The 16,315-nt window shown below is 45.6% G+C and overlaps 2 protein-coding genes across 3 annotated transcripts in view; one reads left to right on the top strand and one right to left on the bottom strand.

Moving 5' to 3' along the window:
* Nucleotides 1-4,595, top strand: part of SUSD5 (sushi domain containing 5) — a 69,282-nt gene extending 64,687 nt beyond the window's left edge. The window contains exon 5 of one of the 2 annotated variants that reach the window (XM_003895232.4): nt 608-4,595. In XM_003895232.4, coding sequence (XP_003895281.2) covers nt 608-1,899 — 1,292 coding nt within the window. In that variant the 3' untranslated portion in view covers nt 1,900-4,595. The remainder of the gene's footprint in view (nt 1-607) is intronic. The other variant, XM_031663792.1, reaches the window with a different exon arrangement.
* Nucleotides 4,596-9,519: 4,924 nt separating this feature from the next.
* CRTAP (cartilage associated protein) overlaps nt 9,520-16,315 on the bottom strand; it is a 28,864-nt gene continuing 22,068 nt past the window's right edge. Inside the window, exon 7 of the mRNA XM_003895231.5 lies at nt 9,520-12,170. Coding sequence (XP_003895280.1) covers nt 12,117-12,170 — 54 coding nt within the window. The 3' untranslated portion in view covers nt 9,520-12,116. The remainder of the gene's footprint in view (nt 12,171-16,315) is intronic.

The following is a 16,315-nucleotide window of genomic DNA, read 5'->3' as shown; positions in this document are numbered from 1 at the left end:
TTAATTTTCTATTTATTGACAAGATTTAGAAATTCAATTGATGTTTATATTTACTGTAGACCTAGTATCCCTAATAAAGTCACATTTTTTGTTGTTGTTGTTTTTGAGTTGTTGTTTTTGTTTTTGAGTCTCACTCTATCACCCAGGCTGGAGTGCAGTGATGTGATCTTGGCTCACTGCAACCTCCACCTTCTGGGTTAAAGCAATTCTCATGTCTCATCCTCCTGAATAGCTGGGATTACAGGCATATGCCACTATGCCTGGCTATTTTTTTGGTATTTTATTAGAGATGGGGGTTCGCCATGTTGACCAGGCTGGTCTCGAACTCCTGGCTTCAAGTGATCCACCTGCCTGGACCTCCCAAAGTGCTGGGATTACAGATGTGAGCCATCATGCCCGGTCTAAGCTCAGATGTTAATTGTAGTTAATTGTAATGTTCATATGTAGATTGTTTGGGTTTATCTATGATACACAGTCATATCATCTGTGAATAATAACAGTATTATTTATTCTGTCCCAGCCCTTATGCTTTTAATTTCCTTTTCTTGTGTTCTATACTGGCTCTGTGCCTTTGGAGCTAATGAGGTTTTTCCCACTTTCCTTCCAGATGAGGCTGAGGCACACATTGACTATGAAGATAACTTCCCTGATGACAGATCTGTGTCATTCAGAGAGCTCATGGAGGATTCCCGGACAGAGGCAGAAGAGGACAGGAGTCAGGGAGACTCGTCTGAGAAGGCTCCAAAACAGGACCATCTGGTCTCCATTTCTGTGGGGAGAGAAAACATAGCCCAGGATAAAGGCTTTGTGCCAACCACAGGCTTGCCTGGCGCTGGGAGCAGTGTCTCTGCAGACTCGCCAGGATCGCGGCTGCTCCAGAAGCACTTGTTCTGGTTTCCTGCTGAGGCTTTCCACAAGCCTGGGTTGGAAAAGGAGGTGGATGATGACACCAAAAAGCAGTTTTCTGCTGGAGACAACCACAGTAGTGTAAAATTGGTCCCAGGTGAACCTGAAACTAAGGTGATCTATGACAACACGGATGGTCCCTTGGGGCCATTTGTGGGCAAGAATGATAGCAAGGCAGGGGATCCAGTGGTGAGCAGCAGTGATGAGTCCTGGTTAGATGGCTACCCTGTGACAGATGGGGCTTGGAGGAAGACAGAGGCAGAAGAGGAAGAAGATGGGGACAGAGGGGATGGGTCAGTAGGACTAGATGAAAACATCCTACTTACTCCTGATCAGTCCATTCTTGTGGAAGTTAAGAAGCCCTGGAGTAGCACCCTCACACCAAGCGAGGGCATGACCCATAGTTCAGTTCTTCCATCTCAAATGCTAGATGTGGAAGCTTTGGCGCTCAGACCCGTGAGTGTGTCCGAGACTGAGGGCAATGGGGATGGTGACTTGACCAAGTACCAGTCAACTCTATCCTGGAGATTCACCACAGAGGAGTCTCCGATGGCCACCCTGCCCTATGAGCTTACCAGCTCCACCCTGGAGATATTAACAGCGACCACTGTCAAGCAGACACCTAACCACATCCCCTCAACGATCATGGCAACCACCCAGCCTCCAGGAGAAACCACTGCTCCTGAGATCCAGGACAGCTTCCCATACCTGCTGTCTGAAGACTTCTTTGGACAGGAAGGCCCTGGGCCGGGTACAAGCGAGGAGCTTCATCCCACCTTGGAGTCCTGTGTGGGGGGCGGATGTCCTGGCCTCAGTAGAGGCCCTGTGATCGCCACCATTGTCACCGTCCTGTGCCTACTGCTGCTCCTGGCAGGTGTGGGGATGGTGTGGGGCTACCGCAAGTACCAGCACAAGAGCTCCGTGTACAAGCTGAATGTTGGCCAGCGGCAGGCTCGGCACTACCACCAGCAGATCGAGATGGAGAAGGTCTAGGCACCTTCGGAGTGGGTTCTCCCAAAGCCACTGGGGAGGAAAATAACTGTGACACATCACACTGATAATTTACTAGAGCATGACGCAGGTGGACTGGGGCTCATCATGTTTTCCTCAGCCCTTTGTTTTATAGGCTGAGAAGTGTCTCTGGAGCACCTGGGAGGGCAGGGAGGCTTTGGTGGCATCATCACTCACATCAGTGTCTTCACCATCTGCCGTGGAATTGACTACACTAATCCCAGACCTGTGCTTGGGCCCTGTTTCCAGTGTGAGGTTGAAAATCGCCTCTTCCTTCATCACAGTATTATTATTATTATTATTATTTTTTTTTTTTTTGAGATGGAGTCTCATGCTGTTGCCCAGACTGGAGTGCAGTGGCACAATCTGAGCTCCCTGCAACCTCTGCCTCCCAAGTTCAAGCAATTCTCCTGCCTCAGCCTCCCAAGTAGCTGGGATTACAGGCATGCACCACCACGCCCAGCTAAATTTTTTTGTATTTTTAGTAGAAATGGAGTTTCACCATGTTGGCCAGACTGGTCAAGAACTCCTGACCTCAAGTGATCCTCCCTCCTTAGCCTCCCAAAGTGCTAGGATTCCAGGTGTGGGCCACATGACAGTATTACCTTTTTGAAGAAAGAAGATCACCAGCTTCATGCCCTGAAATTTTATAAATAGCCATGATAAACCAAGTGTATGAGAGCAGTATTATTTAGGACATGGATATTGAATTATTGGGAGAGGAATATGGAAGAATAATGGGTTGTTTCCTTTTAATGTTGTGATGTTGCTGAGGGCAGATGAACCAAGAGCCAGGACACAGTCCAGAAGCTCTGAGGTTTCTTTTTTCATTGTTTCTTGAAATTAGAGGGAATTTAAGACTGACATTTTATTGGGGGAGGTGAGGAATGAAGAAACACACATCCCCCTCTGTTCCCTCCATTTTGTGGGACAGCCTATCATTTATTATATTTTATTTTCAATCTTTCCTGGTTAAGGATTTGCTATTATTTTTTAAAAACAAAGTTAGCTTTGTACCAGTAAGTACCATTTCCTCTCAGAAGCAGTGGCCTAGTTGTCCTTGACCAGTCTGTGCCTAGGAATGTCTTGGAATTTTTGCCAGGACTAACAAAACTCAGTCCTTGGTTTCCTCTCTCAGGATTAACCATTTCTCTGAACTCCAGTAAGAGGGAATGACACGGGAGAAAAAAAAAAAAAGAAATGTTTTCAGAGGGCCGAACACCAGGATATCAAGTATGGGCACATACTTGATGGAGAAGCAGAAGAATCTGTAAAAGAGTGTGAAATGATCTGTGCTGATCTGTTCTCTAGTGTGGAAACCGGGAGCTCTGTGGAAACAGAATCCGTCCTGTCTGTTGGGCAACCCATTTCATGGCATCTAAATCATTTCTTAGGGTGGCTCAGCCAGTATGGTTTATGGCAGTGGTTCTCAAAGTGTGGTCCTCAGACCAGTAGCATCAGCATCACCTGGGAATTTGTTGGAGATGCAAATTCTCTAGTCCCACCCTAGACTCAGGAAACAGGAACCCTGGGAGTAGGGCCCGGTTCTCTGTGTTTTTAACAAGCCCTCCAGGTGATTTTGATGTGCACTCAAGTTTGAGAGCCTATTGGTTTATAATAAGCTCAAATGTGAACTTCAAGGCCAGCTGAACTCCTAAAGGCACAGAAGATGAGTATGTGGTGTGTGTTGTGTGGAAGTCAGGCATGGCTGTGTGCAGCTGAGGTGGCATTTGAAGCTGCCCAAATGCCACCTGCAATAGTCTCCTGTATGTTGGCACAGAAATGAAACATGTTATATTTTTCTAATATGAATCACCTTCTTGGAAATAGTTACCAGTGGTAAAAGGTGAACACAATACATTTATTTTGAGACACCATAGGAGTCTAAGTGTTTTTGTGTGGTAGAGGGAAATCCTGATCTTTTTTATGATTGAAAAATTGTTGGTGGTGTTTTACCTAAGGAAAAAAGAATTCACAACATGCTTTCTACCCTGCCACCTCTTTTCAGCAAGCTTTGGAAAAATACTAGGTGAAGTAGCCATAAAGAAAAGCAGCATAATCGAAGATCTTAGTCCCCATAGTTGGGTAAAATAAAGCCTGAAGGCACCAACTAGAATACCTATGCATCAGATGAAGTCAAGAACAATAGGAATAAAATGCTTTCTGCATGTAGCCAAAGCAAAACATAATAGAATAAAAGCCAGAGACTGTATATATTTATAAATTAGATCCTAATCTACTGCAAGATAACTTTTCTATTTTTAACTATATAAAATAACCTCTGTTCCAGCATTGGGACTGTGTTAGTAACTATTATTATGGAATAACCCAAAACATTGAATTTGTACCAACAAATAAATAGGCAATATTAATACACATGTATTAATAAATTTATTACAAATTATCAATACATGTAAATGTTTTATTTGTAGACATGAACTGTGAAATAAACCCAACACATCAGTTTTTAAGATCTTATTGGTGTGGTATCCTCTAAATTAATGTTATAGAATCTAAAACTGCATGTTGAAAGGGAATGATTAAAATACTATAAATCTAAATTGTATGTCATGCATGTTTTGAGAATGGTGAATGTTTAATGCTCATGAAAATTGGGGGAGGGGGTTCTATTAACACAAAGCTTCTGAGATATTTAAAATAAATAATTATTGCCCCAACAGTTGCTGAATGTATTTTATTTCTAGGCTACTGCACCATGGTTTAAAAAAAAAAAAAATCTCACTGGGCACAGTGGCTCACACTGGTAATCCCAGCACATTGGGAGGCTGAGGCAGGCAGATCACTTGAGGTCAGGAGTTCGAGACCAGCCTGGCCAACATGGTGAAACCTTTTCTGTACTAAAAATACAAAAATTAGCTGGGCGTGGTAGTGCACGCTTGTAGTACCAGCTACTCGGGAGGCTGTGGCAGGAGAACTGCTTGAACGGGGAGGTGGAGGTTGCAGTGAAGTGAGATCATGCTACTGCACTCCAGTCTGGGGGCACAGAGCAAGGCTCCATCTAAAAAAAAAAAAAAAATTCTCTAGTAATCTTGAAAATAATGTCTTAATACTTACTATATCTAAGATCTAAGACTGTCCTTTCTAAACCTAACTCTCAGCTATGTTACCTCCTGCAGCAGGATTTTAGGGAAGTTTGTGGCACTCTTGCCCCTCCTCCCTCCCTACTTCCCTCTTCCTTGCCCCAACCAGAGACCACTCACTTCACTGCAACGAAACACCCAGGACCTCACTATTCAAAGTGTGGCTCCTGCCCCGGTAGCCCAGGCACTGCAAGCAAGTACACAATCTCAGGCCGCACCCCAGGACTGCTGAATCAGGATCTGCATCTAACAGGATGCCCAGGTGGCGGGCATGAATGGTAAAGCTTGAGAAGCGCTGGCCTAAGAGAGAACTGATTATCCCCTTTCTCTTCACAGGACACTCAAAGGAGTAATTAGAGGGTTAGCTGAAGGGACTGTTCACAAAGGTGTGGGGAGAGTTAGGGGAACCATCAAGGGATGGTGGGGACCTGTTAGGGAGCCAACAAGAGCTCAGCAATAGGAAAGGCCCTGCAGGACAAGGGCTCTGGCCTCAAAGAGAATGCAGCCAGTGTCCAACTGTGGCCTGGAGGAAGCAAAGATTTTAAGGACCCAGACCTTGTCTCACCCTGCCATCTCTTGCTGGCATGTCCCAGTGGCAACTGGAAATCAGAGGGTGAAGAAGTCCAGGCAATGGAACCATAGAGGTCAGGCTCCTGGGACACCAGGCATGTTGGAGGGGCATGTTGGAAGAGATGTGGAAGGGCAACTAGCAAATCCAGCTCAGACACCATCAGCACCAATCCCATCTGCCTTACGTCCATTTTCACGTCCATGACCACCACAGATCCACGCCTCCCAAGCCTTCCAATGTTGTGGACATTGTTGATGCCCCTCCCAGGTCCCCTTTGCTAGGTAGGTGACCCCATCTTCCAGCTGCCCTGAGTGTTGGCTGCTAAAATGCTCATAAGCACATAAGTGTACCCTTCCAGTGCAGAGAAATGCCCTTGGCCTACTGGGAGTTCCCTCACCCAAGAAGTTAGACCACCTTATACTCTGCTAGGGCAGCCTATAACCAATGACCAGCTGTCATGGGAATGCAAAAGGCTGGCCTCCTTGCCTCAAGGTGGGACCAACTCCAATGTGATTCATGCTCCAGAGCTCCCATGAGATCAGGCTGAAGCCAGTCTCCAACTGAAGACACATCCTTACTAGCTCCTTCCTGCTTCCCTCACACCCCTTCTCTTGAGAGCACCGCATCACTTCCCTTGCTTCAAAGGATTCTGACCTAAGACATCCATCAACTCAACTGTTATTCCCTGCACCTCCTCTCCTCCTCAGTCCAGATTTTTTCACCACATCCTCTGGAATTCTTGGGCTCATCTCCATGTCCTCCACCTCTTCTTCAGACAGCTGTTTGAACTCTCCAAAACATGGACTTCTTTTTGTGCTGGCTGGTTCCTTACTCTTTCCACCTGCCTCCTTCTACTATTCTTTCTCCTGCCTGCCCCTTAGTGGCATGCATGGAGCATAGTTGCTGTTGACAGTCACGCCTGAAGATGCGTTGGGTCCCTGTTTGAAACAGATTCCAAATGTTTTTCCTAGTGGGATTCCAGATCTCCTCTGAAAGACAATCTTCCTGGGGAGAGGCATGAGCCTCTACTGCCTGACAGGACCTCAGCCAGCTCATGGCTAGCAAGGACCAGTCCTCCTGCATGAGATCCAGGAGTCCCTGGTGTGAAGTTTCTACTTTGTTAGATGAATGTCAGAAATTTCACAGACCTGAGAAAACAGAGCTCATTATAACACAGCTTCTAGAATGTGGTGAAGACATCCCTGTCCAGTGGATAGAACAGAAAATAGAGAATAAGCAAAGTAAAACATTTAATGTGATGTAAAAAAACAAAAAGCTTTTGTTTTCAACTATTTTCTGAGTTCTAATTTTCAACAAGAGTGAGCTTGTACATACCACACTAACCCAAAGAGAGGAGGCAGAGAAAGACATCAGCAGTGGCCTTTGGAGTTTGGCCTACTGACTGCCACCCTAAAGTGGGAGATAAAACTCTGGAATCTTTATCTTGTGTCTGTTGGCCAAATTGCTTACTTCCTTCCTATTCTCTTCTTATAAAATGAGGCACTAATATCTTACCTGCTAGCTCCAAGAGGATATACAGCCAACTCATTCATTCAACAAGCAACGAAAGTCAGCTATTTGTGTGGGGACAGTGTCAGGTGCCAGGATATGTGGCCGGCCAAGGATAACCATGGCTGCTCTTGATTCTTATTTCTGGGGTAGGAGTGGGTCAGTCAAGGCAAAGCCGGGCTGTCATGGTGTCTTCTCTTTCAGGGAGATGTCATGGGGACAGGCATGGGGATCGGTCTTGCCCCTGGCTGCAGGCACAGGAAGTCCCATGCATAAAACCTTTGGCTGAGGCTTACTTAAGGTTCCTTTCCGTTTTTTCTTTCCTCCCTTGTACATAGTTTAAACTCTCCACACTAGGTCATTCAGGCCTGGAGTCACCAGAAAAAAAGAAGTCCCTGTTTGGGGGATGGCAGATGATCAAGAGTTCAGACAGCTGCGATGAAGGATTAGTTGTGGGTTTTTCTCAGTGCCTTGCTACAAACTGTGTTGCAGTTCCATGTTCCGACACTATTAAATAATGTTTTCTCTGGCACCGATCCACTTTTTCCCTACAGTTTAAGTATTGATTTTTTTTTTTAACTGAAGTGGCTTCGGTTTACAGCTCACATTTAAAACTTAGAAACGTTATTTCCATAAATGTTGGCAGAAACCGGTCACTGTTTATTCCACCAGCAGTCATAATAAACCCCTTCGCACTGACAATCTAACAAATCATTTTCTGTTTGCCACTGAGGTGGGTTCAATAAAATTTTTGTGCTCTTAAAATTCCCCTAATAAGAACTGAAAGCACACATTTCCTTCGTAAGGCAGCCCTTGTGGTCAGTGCTCGCAGTGGCTCTCTTTCTGAATTCCAGAGGTGAGCACAACAGGTTAGTTGTAGTAATTAGAAAGTCTCAAAAATCAGGAAGATATTAGTATGTTGCATATGTTGGTATGTGCTCACTTCGGTCAGTTAGTCACTTTTAATTACATGTGTGTACACAAACCTCCCCTCAGCCCTTCACTTCTCCGCAAGTCAAATGTGAACAGTAGCAGTGGCCACAAGGAGTATCTTTAGACCCTTCCCAGCGGTGCCTCCTGCTTGGATGCCCTGAGTGGCAATGGGGCTGGACAGATGCCCCACCACGATGGGCGGCCTCCCCACCAGCCTGCAGAACCAAAGAGCAACCACTGAACTCCATGCTGATGGGTCAAAGGACAAGCGAGGCGTCTTACAGCGGGCCTGGAAGCTCCCACAAAGCTTACAAATGTGTTTGTTTTTTTCAAGACAGGCCAGACTGAGGCTGAACCAATGGGGTCTCAATCCAGGAATCTTCTAGGCTCTTCCAAGAAACACAGGGAGGTGTTGGGTTGAGGTCATTGAGTGCAGCCTGCACATCAGGGTTTCACGGTAGGTTTGGAAGAACCAGCCCACTTTTTTTTTTTTTTTTTAAGGTTTGGTTTCCTTTGAAATAGAAATTTTGGTAACTCAGCTCCACAGCCTTCAATCAAAGCAAAGTACTGACAATATTGACTGTACTATCACCAGGGTCCTCAGGGGACATCGCTAGGGTAGGGGTGGAGGTGCTTTTCAATCCCCAGTGAAAGGAGGCCAACTTCAGAGAGTAAACGAGGACCCCCTACCATGCCAACTCAACCCATATGTGGAACAACATCATGTACAGAAAGCTCACCCCAAGCTCACAAGACAAGGACCCAACGGGACCTCTGCAGGGCACAGAGGTGGAGTAAGTCACAACACCCAACCCAGCCTGGGTCCCTGTGGACGTCGGCTTTCATTGTCTCACACAGCTGGGAAGGACATTGCAGCCCAGGGCTATAAGGGGAGTTCACAGCTGCTGGGCACACTATTTACAGACTCAGGAATCCCGGAGCAGGGCATCCACTCGCTGGGTCCTCCACTACTTTCTAGTCCTGTCTCATCACCCTCTTCCCCACTGAGTTCAAAAGGAAGTTTCTCTGGTGGAGTAGTGGGTGGGGTGAGGAAATAAAGGAGAACCCGGCATCCCGTGGGCAAAGGCCATCTCCTCCAGCAGGAAGCCACGTAAGATCTGACGCATCGCTGGGATTGGGGGGCTGCTGTGGACATGGTGCATCCACCAGTAATAACACTGACTCTTCGGGTCAAACACCCCCGCTGGGAGTACAGACTCTGCGGACATGGGCGACTTCAGCCCAAGACAGAAGTGGCAGGGGACTGTCCTGGGTTGGGCACCCTCAAAAGAGAACCTGATGCAGGGATTCTTGTGCAGGTGAGTGAGGACATGGTGTCAGAGGGATGAGGGAAGCAGGATAGAACTGAAGGAGAAATAGATGGATGTGCCCGAGTTCCCCGAGGTTGGTAGTGTTCTGAGAGATAAGGAAAGCCCAGAAAAAGCACAGTGTGTGAGTGTTCCACCCCGATTAACCACCATTACACAAAAACCCAAACACTCTCTCCTTTTATTCCTTCCCAGGCTATTGCAGGACAAGCCTTGTTTCCCAAACGCTGTGCCTTTCTCCTCTTGCCTTCAACCCTGGAGGGGCCCAACTACGCAAGTGGCTTCTTTGGGGAAGGGAATGAGCCTGAATAAAGAAAGCTCAGCTTCCAGAACACCACACTCTCTTGGTGTTCTCTGACCTTAAGGTAACTCCTTCTCAGTCTCTTTGGCTGATTTCTGATTTCCCAGAGAGCCCAAGGGCTCCATCCATGGCTCTTTTCTGTTGCTTCTCCGTCATACTCAAAGACAATCTCAGTGGCCCCTCCAGCCGCATGGCTTTAAATGCCACTGACATGCTGATGGTTCAGTAGGGGGCGCTGTGGTGCCCTGCCAGATCCCTTCACAGAGCCAGTTCCCAGGACCCCACACCCACCAACACACTACCATGCATGGTAGCCGCCAGATGCCTACAGCCTCTTTTCCAGAGACTTGCCCTCAACTGAAGCCACTTGCCTTCAAATGTACCAGCACTCCCAGAGAACTTCTCACAGCCAATAAATGACTGATAGAGGCTTTCACAGGTTCCGAGAGCACCCCCCACAATAAACCAAGTGCATTCAGATCCCTGTCTCGAGCTCTGCTGCAGACCTGACCCGAGAAAACTCTCCACTTTGATTTGCAGCCAGAACCTCCCATTCCAACCACAGACAGCCTGCTTTGCACCAAATTCCTTACTTACCCAGCCCATCCTTCCGTTTCAGTAACTGGTAACTCCATCTTTCCTGCTATTCAGGCCGAAAACCTTAATGTCATCATTAACTCTTCCTTCTCTCACACTGCACATTCAACCTCTCAGCAAATCCTATTGGCTCTGCTTTCAAAATAAATCCAGAGATTTGGCCAGTGCTGTTGCTGTGGCCCAGGCCCAAGACTGGAATCTTGCAGCAGCTTCCTAACAGGTCTTCCCTCTTCCTTCTGCCCTTGTCCACTAAAGTTTTTCACAATATGGCAGCTAGAATGACCCTTGCAAAATATAAATCAATCAAGGCACTCCTCTGTTCAAACCCTCCAGTGGCTCCCATCTCACTCAGCAGAAGCCAAGTCAAGGCCCTCCACCACCTGACCTCCTCCCCAGCCGTCTCTCCTTCCATTCTCCCCTGCCCATGACTCTGCTGGGTCTCCCTGCTCTTCCCTGACCATGCAGAGCAGGGGCACTGCACATCCTGTTCCTCTGCCTCCAATGCCTTGGCCAGGATCCACTTCCCGTCTCTGCTCTAACGTCACTTTCCCAGTGAGGCCCCATTTAAAACTGCAGCCTCATCTCTAAGATTTCTTACTCCCTCCCCTGCTTTATTTTTCTCCATAGCAATTATCACTGTATGATACCTTGTATATATTTATTCCTATGTATTGGCTATCTCTTTCTCCCTGTAGAATGTAAGCTCCATGAGCACAGGGAACTTTCCCCTGTTATTCGATGAAGTATCTGTAGTTCCCTGGTCAATGCCTGGCACACAGTAGGTACTCAATAAATATTTACTGAAAGAATAAATGAAACTAGACAGCTCTGACTTTCTTCTTTTTCCATCTCGGAGACTTACAACTAAGCATTGTCCTCAAATGGGATTGGCCAACCGTTGTAATTTTGGAGATGCAAAGTGGGGCAAAAGCCACATTTCTGTACTCTACACTCTCTACTCAACTTGTTTTTCAGTGGGTGCTAGAATTGGTACAAGTCAGACCAAGTGAAGACCACTGTGAGGCTGGAGAAATTTAGCCTTTGTCTTCCACCATCTTTCCTGGATGGGGAGAAAGGAGACTAAAATCTGGAAGAGCAAACAAGCCAAAGGAGGTTTTCACAATTATCATCTTTTAGGAATGTTTTTCTTATTTAAAAAATAATACTGATTTTCTGGGGAAAAAAAAAAAGAAACAAAACAAAAAAACAAGCCAGAGAAGACTGTCCTTCAAACCAAAATGGTGAGAAAGGCAGGTATGAACATGGGGAAGACAAGTGTGAACATGAGAAAGACAGGGGTGAAGGTGTGAAAACAGATGTGAGGATAAGAAGACAGGTGTAAAGGTGAGAAAGAGGCCGGGCACGGTGGCTCACACCTGTCATCCCAGTACTGTGGGAGGCCAAGGCAGGTGGATCACCTGAAGTCAAGAGTTCAAGACCAGCCTGGCCAACATGGCGAAACCCCGTCTCGACTGAAAATACAAAATTAGCCAGGCGTGGTGGCACATGCCCGTAATCCCAGGTACTTGGGAGGCTGAGGCAGGAGAATCGCTTGAACCCAGGAGGCAGAGGTTGCAGTGAGCCGAGAACGTGCCAAAGGACTCCAGCCTGGGTGACAGAGCGAGACTCCATCTCAAAAAGAAGGTAAGAAAGATAGGTGTGAACACGAGGTGGCAGGTGTGAAGACGGGAAAGGCAGGCTCACCCCTGGTGACATGTAGTGAGAGAGATGGGGGCTTCCCTTTCACTTCGGGGAGTAAAGGGAAGGCTCTGAGGTATCAACAGACTGGGCTGTTGGGAAAAGGACGAAGAATCTGTGTTTCCTGAACGTCAAGAGGAAGTCCCTTTGGTTGCTGCGGGCTAGCTGGTTTCCTCCAGTTCTAAGAGGTCATCCACGTATTCCACAACTTCTCCCTGTGAGAGACAACAGGACAACTTTGTTAAATGGGCTCACTGGACTTTTAAAAGTGCTGATGAGCAGAAACAGTATCCCGAGAGGCCATTGCCACTGTCTGCTTTGGCTGAAACAGGTTTTCTCTGCTGGTCTGGGGCCCAGAGGACCTGATTTCTCCCTGTGGAGGGGACCTCGGCTTTCACTCCATTTGAACTTGCTATCAAGTGCTCTGCGAGATCCGCCAACATGCTGTGTGAGGCAGACAGCCCAGCCTGTGAACGGCTCTACCAAGTGCCCCTCCTGTGTGCATCTCTGCCTACTCCTCTTCCTCCCCTCTCACGTGCAGGTCTCCCACAGGAACACTTTCTATCTGTTCCCTTTCTGCCTTGACCACCAGAACACAAACTTCTCAAGGACCAGGGCCTGGGTTGATTCTTCTTCTCCAGAGCCCAGCACACAGAAGGTGCTTAATAAATATGCTGAAGAATGAATGATTGAGTGCATGCATACACATTGCTGGTATGACTGAAGCAATCACCCCTCTTACAGGAGAGACACACAGGGACAGTGGGATCCACTTGCCCAGTGTCGGTACCAGGAGCTCACCTGCTCCCTCCTGCAATCAGCCTTACACTTCAACTTGAAGCAGCCCAGCACCCTTCCCAATTTCTTTCTCCGCATTGACTTCTCTCCTATAACCCTCCTTGACCACCAGCTGATGACACCCATTCTCTTTTCGGCAGAGAATGAGTGAATGACCAAGGCTGAGGCACCTTCCATAAGAGTTAGCACAGACCGGCCCCACCACCCCTGCTAAAGCTCGACCCCTTCACTGAGCTCACCATCCCAGGCCAAGAGCCTGTTGGCTCCTTTTGATGTTTTAACACAGAGAAATTTATAAAAATCTTGCAGCATTTGGGAATAACTGGAAAATCTATCAAGTACATGAGACACAAATGGGAGTCTTAGTATTATCATCAAATACTTCTACTATGTCATGCCTGAGATTAGAAACTCAAATTGTAACAGTAGAACACTATGGCTTGGAAAAAGTGTTTTTCAGTTGCTTTCTAGATCCCAAAAGGAAAACACAGCATAGTAGAGGGATTATGTGTATAGCCATAACTTCTGCTTAGGGAGTTACTATATCCTGCTGTGTGTCTGTTGTGACTTGTGGGATGATGGTATTATTTGCTTTTAGCTCACTAGTAACGAGTGCCCGAGGCAGCACAGAGGAAAGAACTGCATCCCCTGCATGGCTGTTGTAGTGAATACTGTTGGGGCCTCGCTCAGATCTCCTTCCCAGCGCACCCATCCCCAACTCGGGCGAGGGCTGTTTGCTAATGGCTAGCAGCTGCCCCATCTCTGGGCAATTGCCTTTGGCCAAACAACAACAACAAAAAAACAACAGCAGTCTTGCCAGAGAGGTTACCCACCAGCCCCTCCTGACAACAAAGAATGAATGACAGACTGATAAGGGGGACTACAAAAGGCAGGAACAACTCTGCGGTGCAATTCATGCTCCAGAGTCCCCCGTGAGAGCAGGCGAAGCTTGACTCCAGCTGAGACCACATCTTTGTTGAGCTCCTTCCTCTGACCCTCATTCTGTTCTTACCTGAGAGCACTCCCTCAATAAATCCTTCCAACAAATTATATTCTGTTTCTTTGGACTTCCCTGAAGCAAACAACCATCAGAACTTGAAACCTGAAGCATCTATTTCAGCCTGTTTTAAAAAGTTTCTGAAACTGTAATAAACCTCTGCAAAATTTTGAACCACTGTGTAGACTTTCAGGAGTGCTTATACACATTTCAATGCCAGAAAGATAATAAGGAAGAATGCCACACATATCAGCAGGTAAAGCAGTAGTATGTCCTTTGGAAAATGGAAGGATTAAACTAAGAATTTTATGATTTTGGTTATATTTTCATTTCAGAGTATTACTTGCCATAATTTGGTATATGGTAAGAAAATGGTTCATTCTTTAGAGATGGATTAGTTCTTTCACAATTCTAAAGCCTCAATTAATAAGCAAACTACTCCAGAACCTTCAACAAAGTCCTTTTATCTTGAAAGTGCCAAATCCAAGAATCCTAGGAATTTTAAAGCCTACAATAAGCTTGGTGTGTTCATTAGATGATTACTAACCCTCTGTGTGACTATGAGCAAGGCACTCTATCTTTCTGAGTTTGTTTCCTTATCTGTGACATGAGAGAGCTTTACTGAATCCTGTGAAAAATCTCTTCGTGTTCTAATATCTACGATTTGCTTTCTATATATGTTGTTCTTATACATCAGAAGTCTTCAAAGTGTTCACAGCCTTAGACCAGGAATTTCACCACTGGGAATTTTTTCTAAGGAAATGATTAGAGAAGAAGTAAACAATTTAGTCCCTGCTATGCTATTTGTAAAAGCAAAAAAGTTAGAAGCAAACTAAATGCCTACAAAAAGGCTATATTTCTAAAAATTCTATATCATATAATAGTAGTCACTAAAAAGTCATGTTTATAATGAATATTAACTAATAAGGGAAACAAAAATCATGTGACCATCTCAATAGATGCAGAAAAAGCATTTGACAAAATAATGATTTATTTCAAGGGTACCAAGACAATTCAATGGTGAAAATGTCTTTTCAACAAATAGTGCTGTAACAACTGGCTATTCACGTTCAAGAGAATGAAACTAGACCTCTTCCTAATATCATACATAAAATTAACTCAAATGGGTTGTAAATTTAAATGCAGGAGATAAAACTATAAAAATCATAGCAGTAAAAATCAGGAGTAAATCTTTGTGACCTTGGATTAGGCAATGGTTTCTTAGATATAACACACAAAACAAAAGCAACAAAAGAAAGAACAGATAAATTGAATTTCATCAAATTTGAAAACTTGTGCTTCAAGACACCATTTAGAAAGTGAAAAAACCCACAGATTGTGAGAAAATATCTACAATTCATATATCTGATAAGGAACTTATAACTAGAATATCTAAAGAACTTCTACAACACAATAATAAAAAGATAAATAACAATTTTAAAGTGGACAAAAGATTTGAATAGACGTTTCTTCAAAGATATACAAATGGCCAATCATGAAAGGATGCTCAACATAATTAGTCACTAAGAAGGTGCAAATCAAGCTGGGCGCAGTGGCTCACACCTGTAATCCCAGCATTTTGGGAGGCTGAGGTGGGTGGATCGCCTGAGGTCAGGAATTCGAGACCAGCCTGGCCAACATAGTGAAACCCCATTTCTACTAACAATACAAAAAATTAGCTGGGCATGGTGGTGCGCACCTGTAATCCCAGCTACAGTGGCTGAGGCAAGAGAATTGCTTGAACCTGGGAGGCAGAGGTTGCAGTGAGCCAAGATCGCACCATTGCACTCCAGCCTGGGCAATAAGAGTGAAACTCTGTCTCAAAACAAACGAACGAACGAACAAACAAACAAAGTGCAAGTTGGAACCACAATGAAATACTACTTACATCCACTGGCATGGCTATTAATAAAAAAGACAATATTAAGTTTTGTTGAAGACATTGCAAAGTTGGAACTCTCATACACTGCTGATGGGAATGTAAATGGTACAGCCACTTTGAAAAACAGTCTGGCAGTTTCTCAACAGGTTAAACCGTTACCATATGGCCCAGCAATTCCATTCCTAGGTATGTACCTGATTTGGTTTGGATATTTGTCCCCTCCAAATCTCAAGTTGAAATGTAATCTCCAGTGTTGGAAGTGGGGCCTGGTGGAAGGTATTCGGGTCAGGGGGCAGATGCCTCAAAAATGTCTTGGTGCTCTCCTCATGATAATAAGTGAGTTCTCACTCTGAGTTCACACGAGATCTAGTTGTTTAAAAGAGTGTGGCACTGCTCTTGCCATGTGACATATGCCAGCTCCCCCTTTGCCATGACCATAAGCTTCCTGAGACGTCACCAGAGGCCGAGCAGATGCCGTTGCCACACTTCCTGTGCCACCATGCCCAGCTAATTTTTAAATTTTCTGTAGAGACAGAATCTCACTATGTTACTCAGGCTAGTCCTGGGCTCAAGCAGTCCTCCTGCCTTGGCCTCCCAAAATGCTGGGATTACAGGCATGAGCCACCGCACCCAGCCAACTATTTCTTTACAGTGATGCAAAAATGGCCTAACACGATACCTAT

Source organism: Papio anubis, chromosome 2 (assembly GCF_008728515.1).
Source record: "Papio anubis isolate 15944 chromosome 2, Panubis1.0, whole genome shotgun sequence".
Taxonomy (NCBI): domain Eukaryota; kingdom Metazoa; phylum Chordata; class Mammalia; order Primates; family Cercopithecidae; genus Papio; species Papio anubis.
Note: the sequence above shows the minus strand (reverse complement) of the source record. Positions and strands in the feature narration are given on the sequence as shown.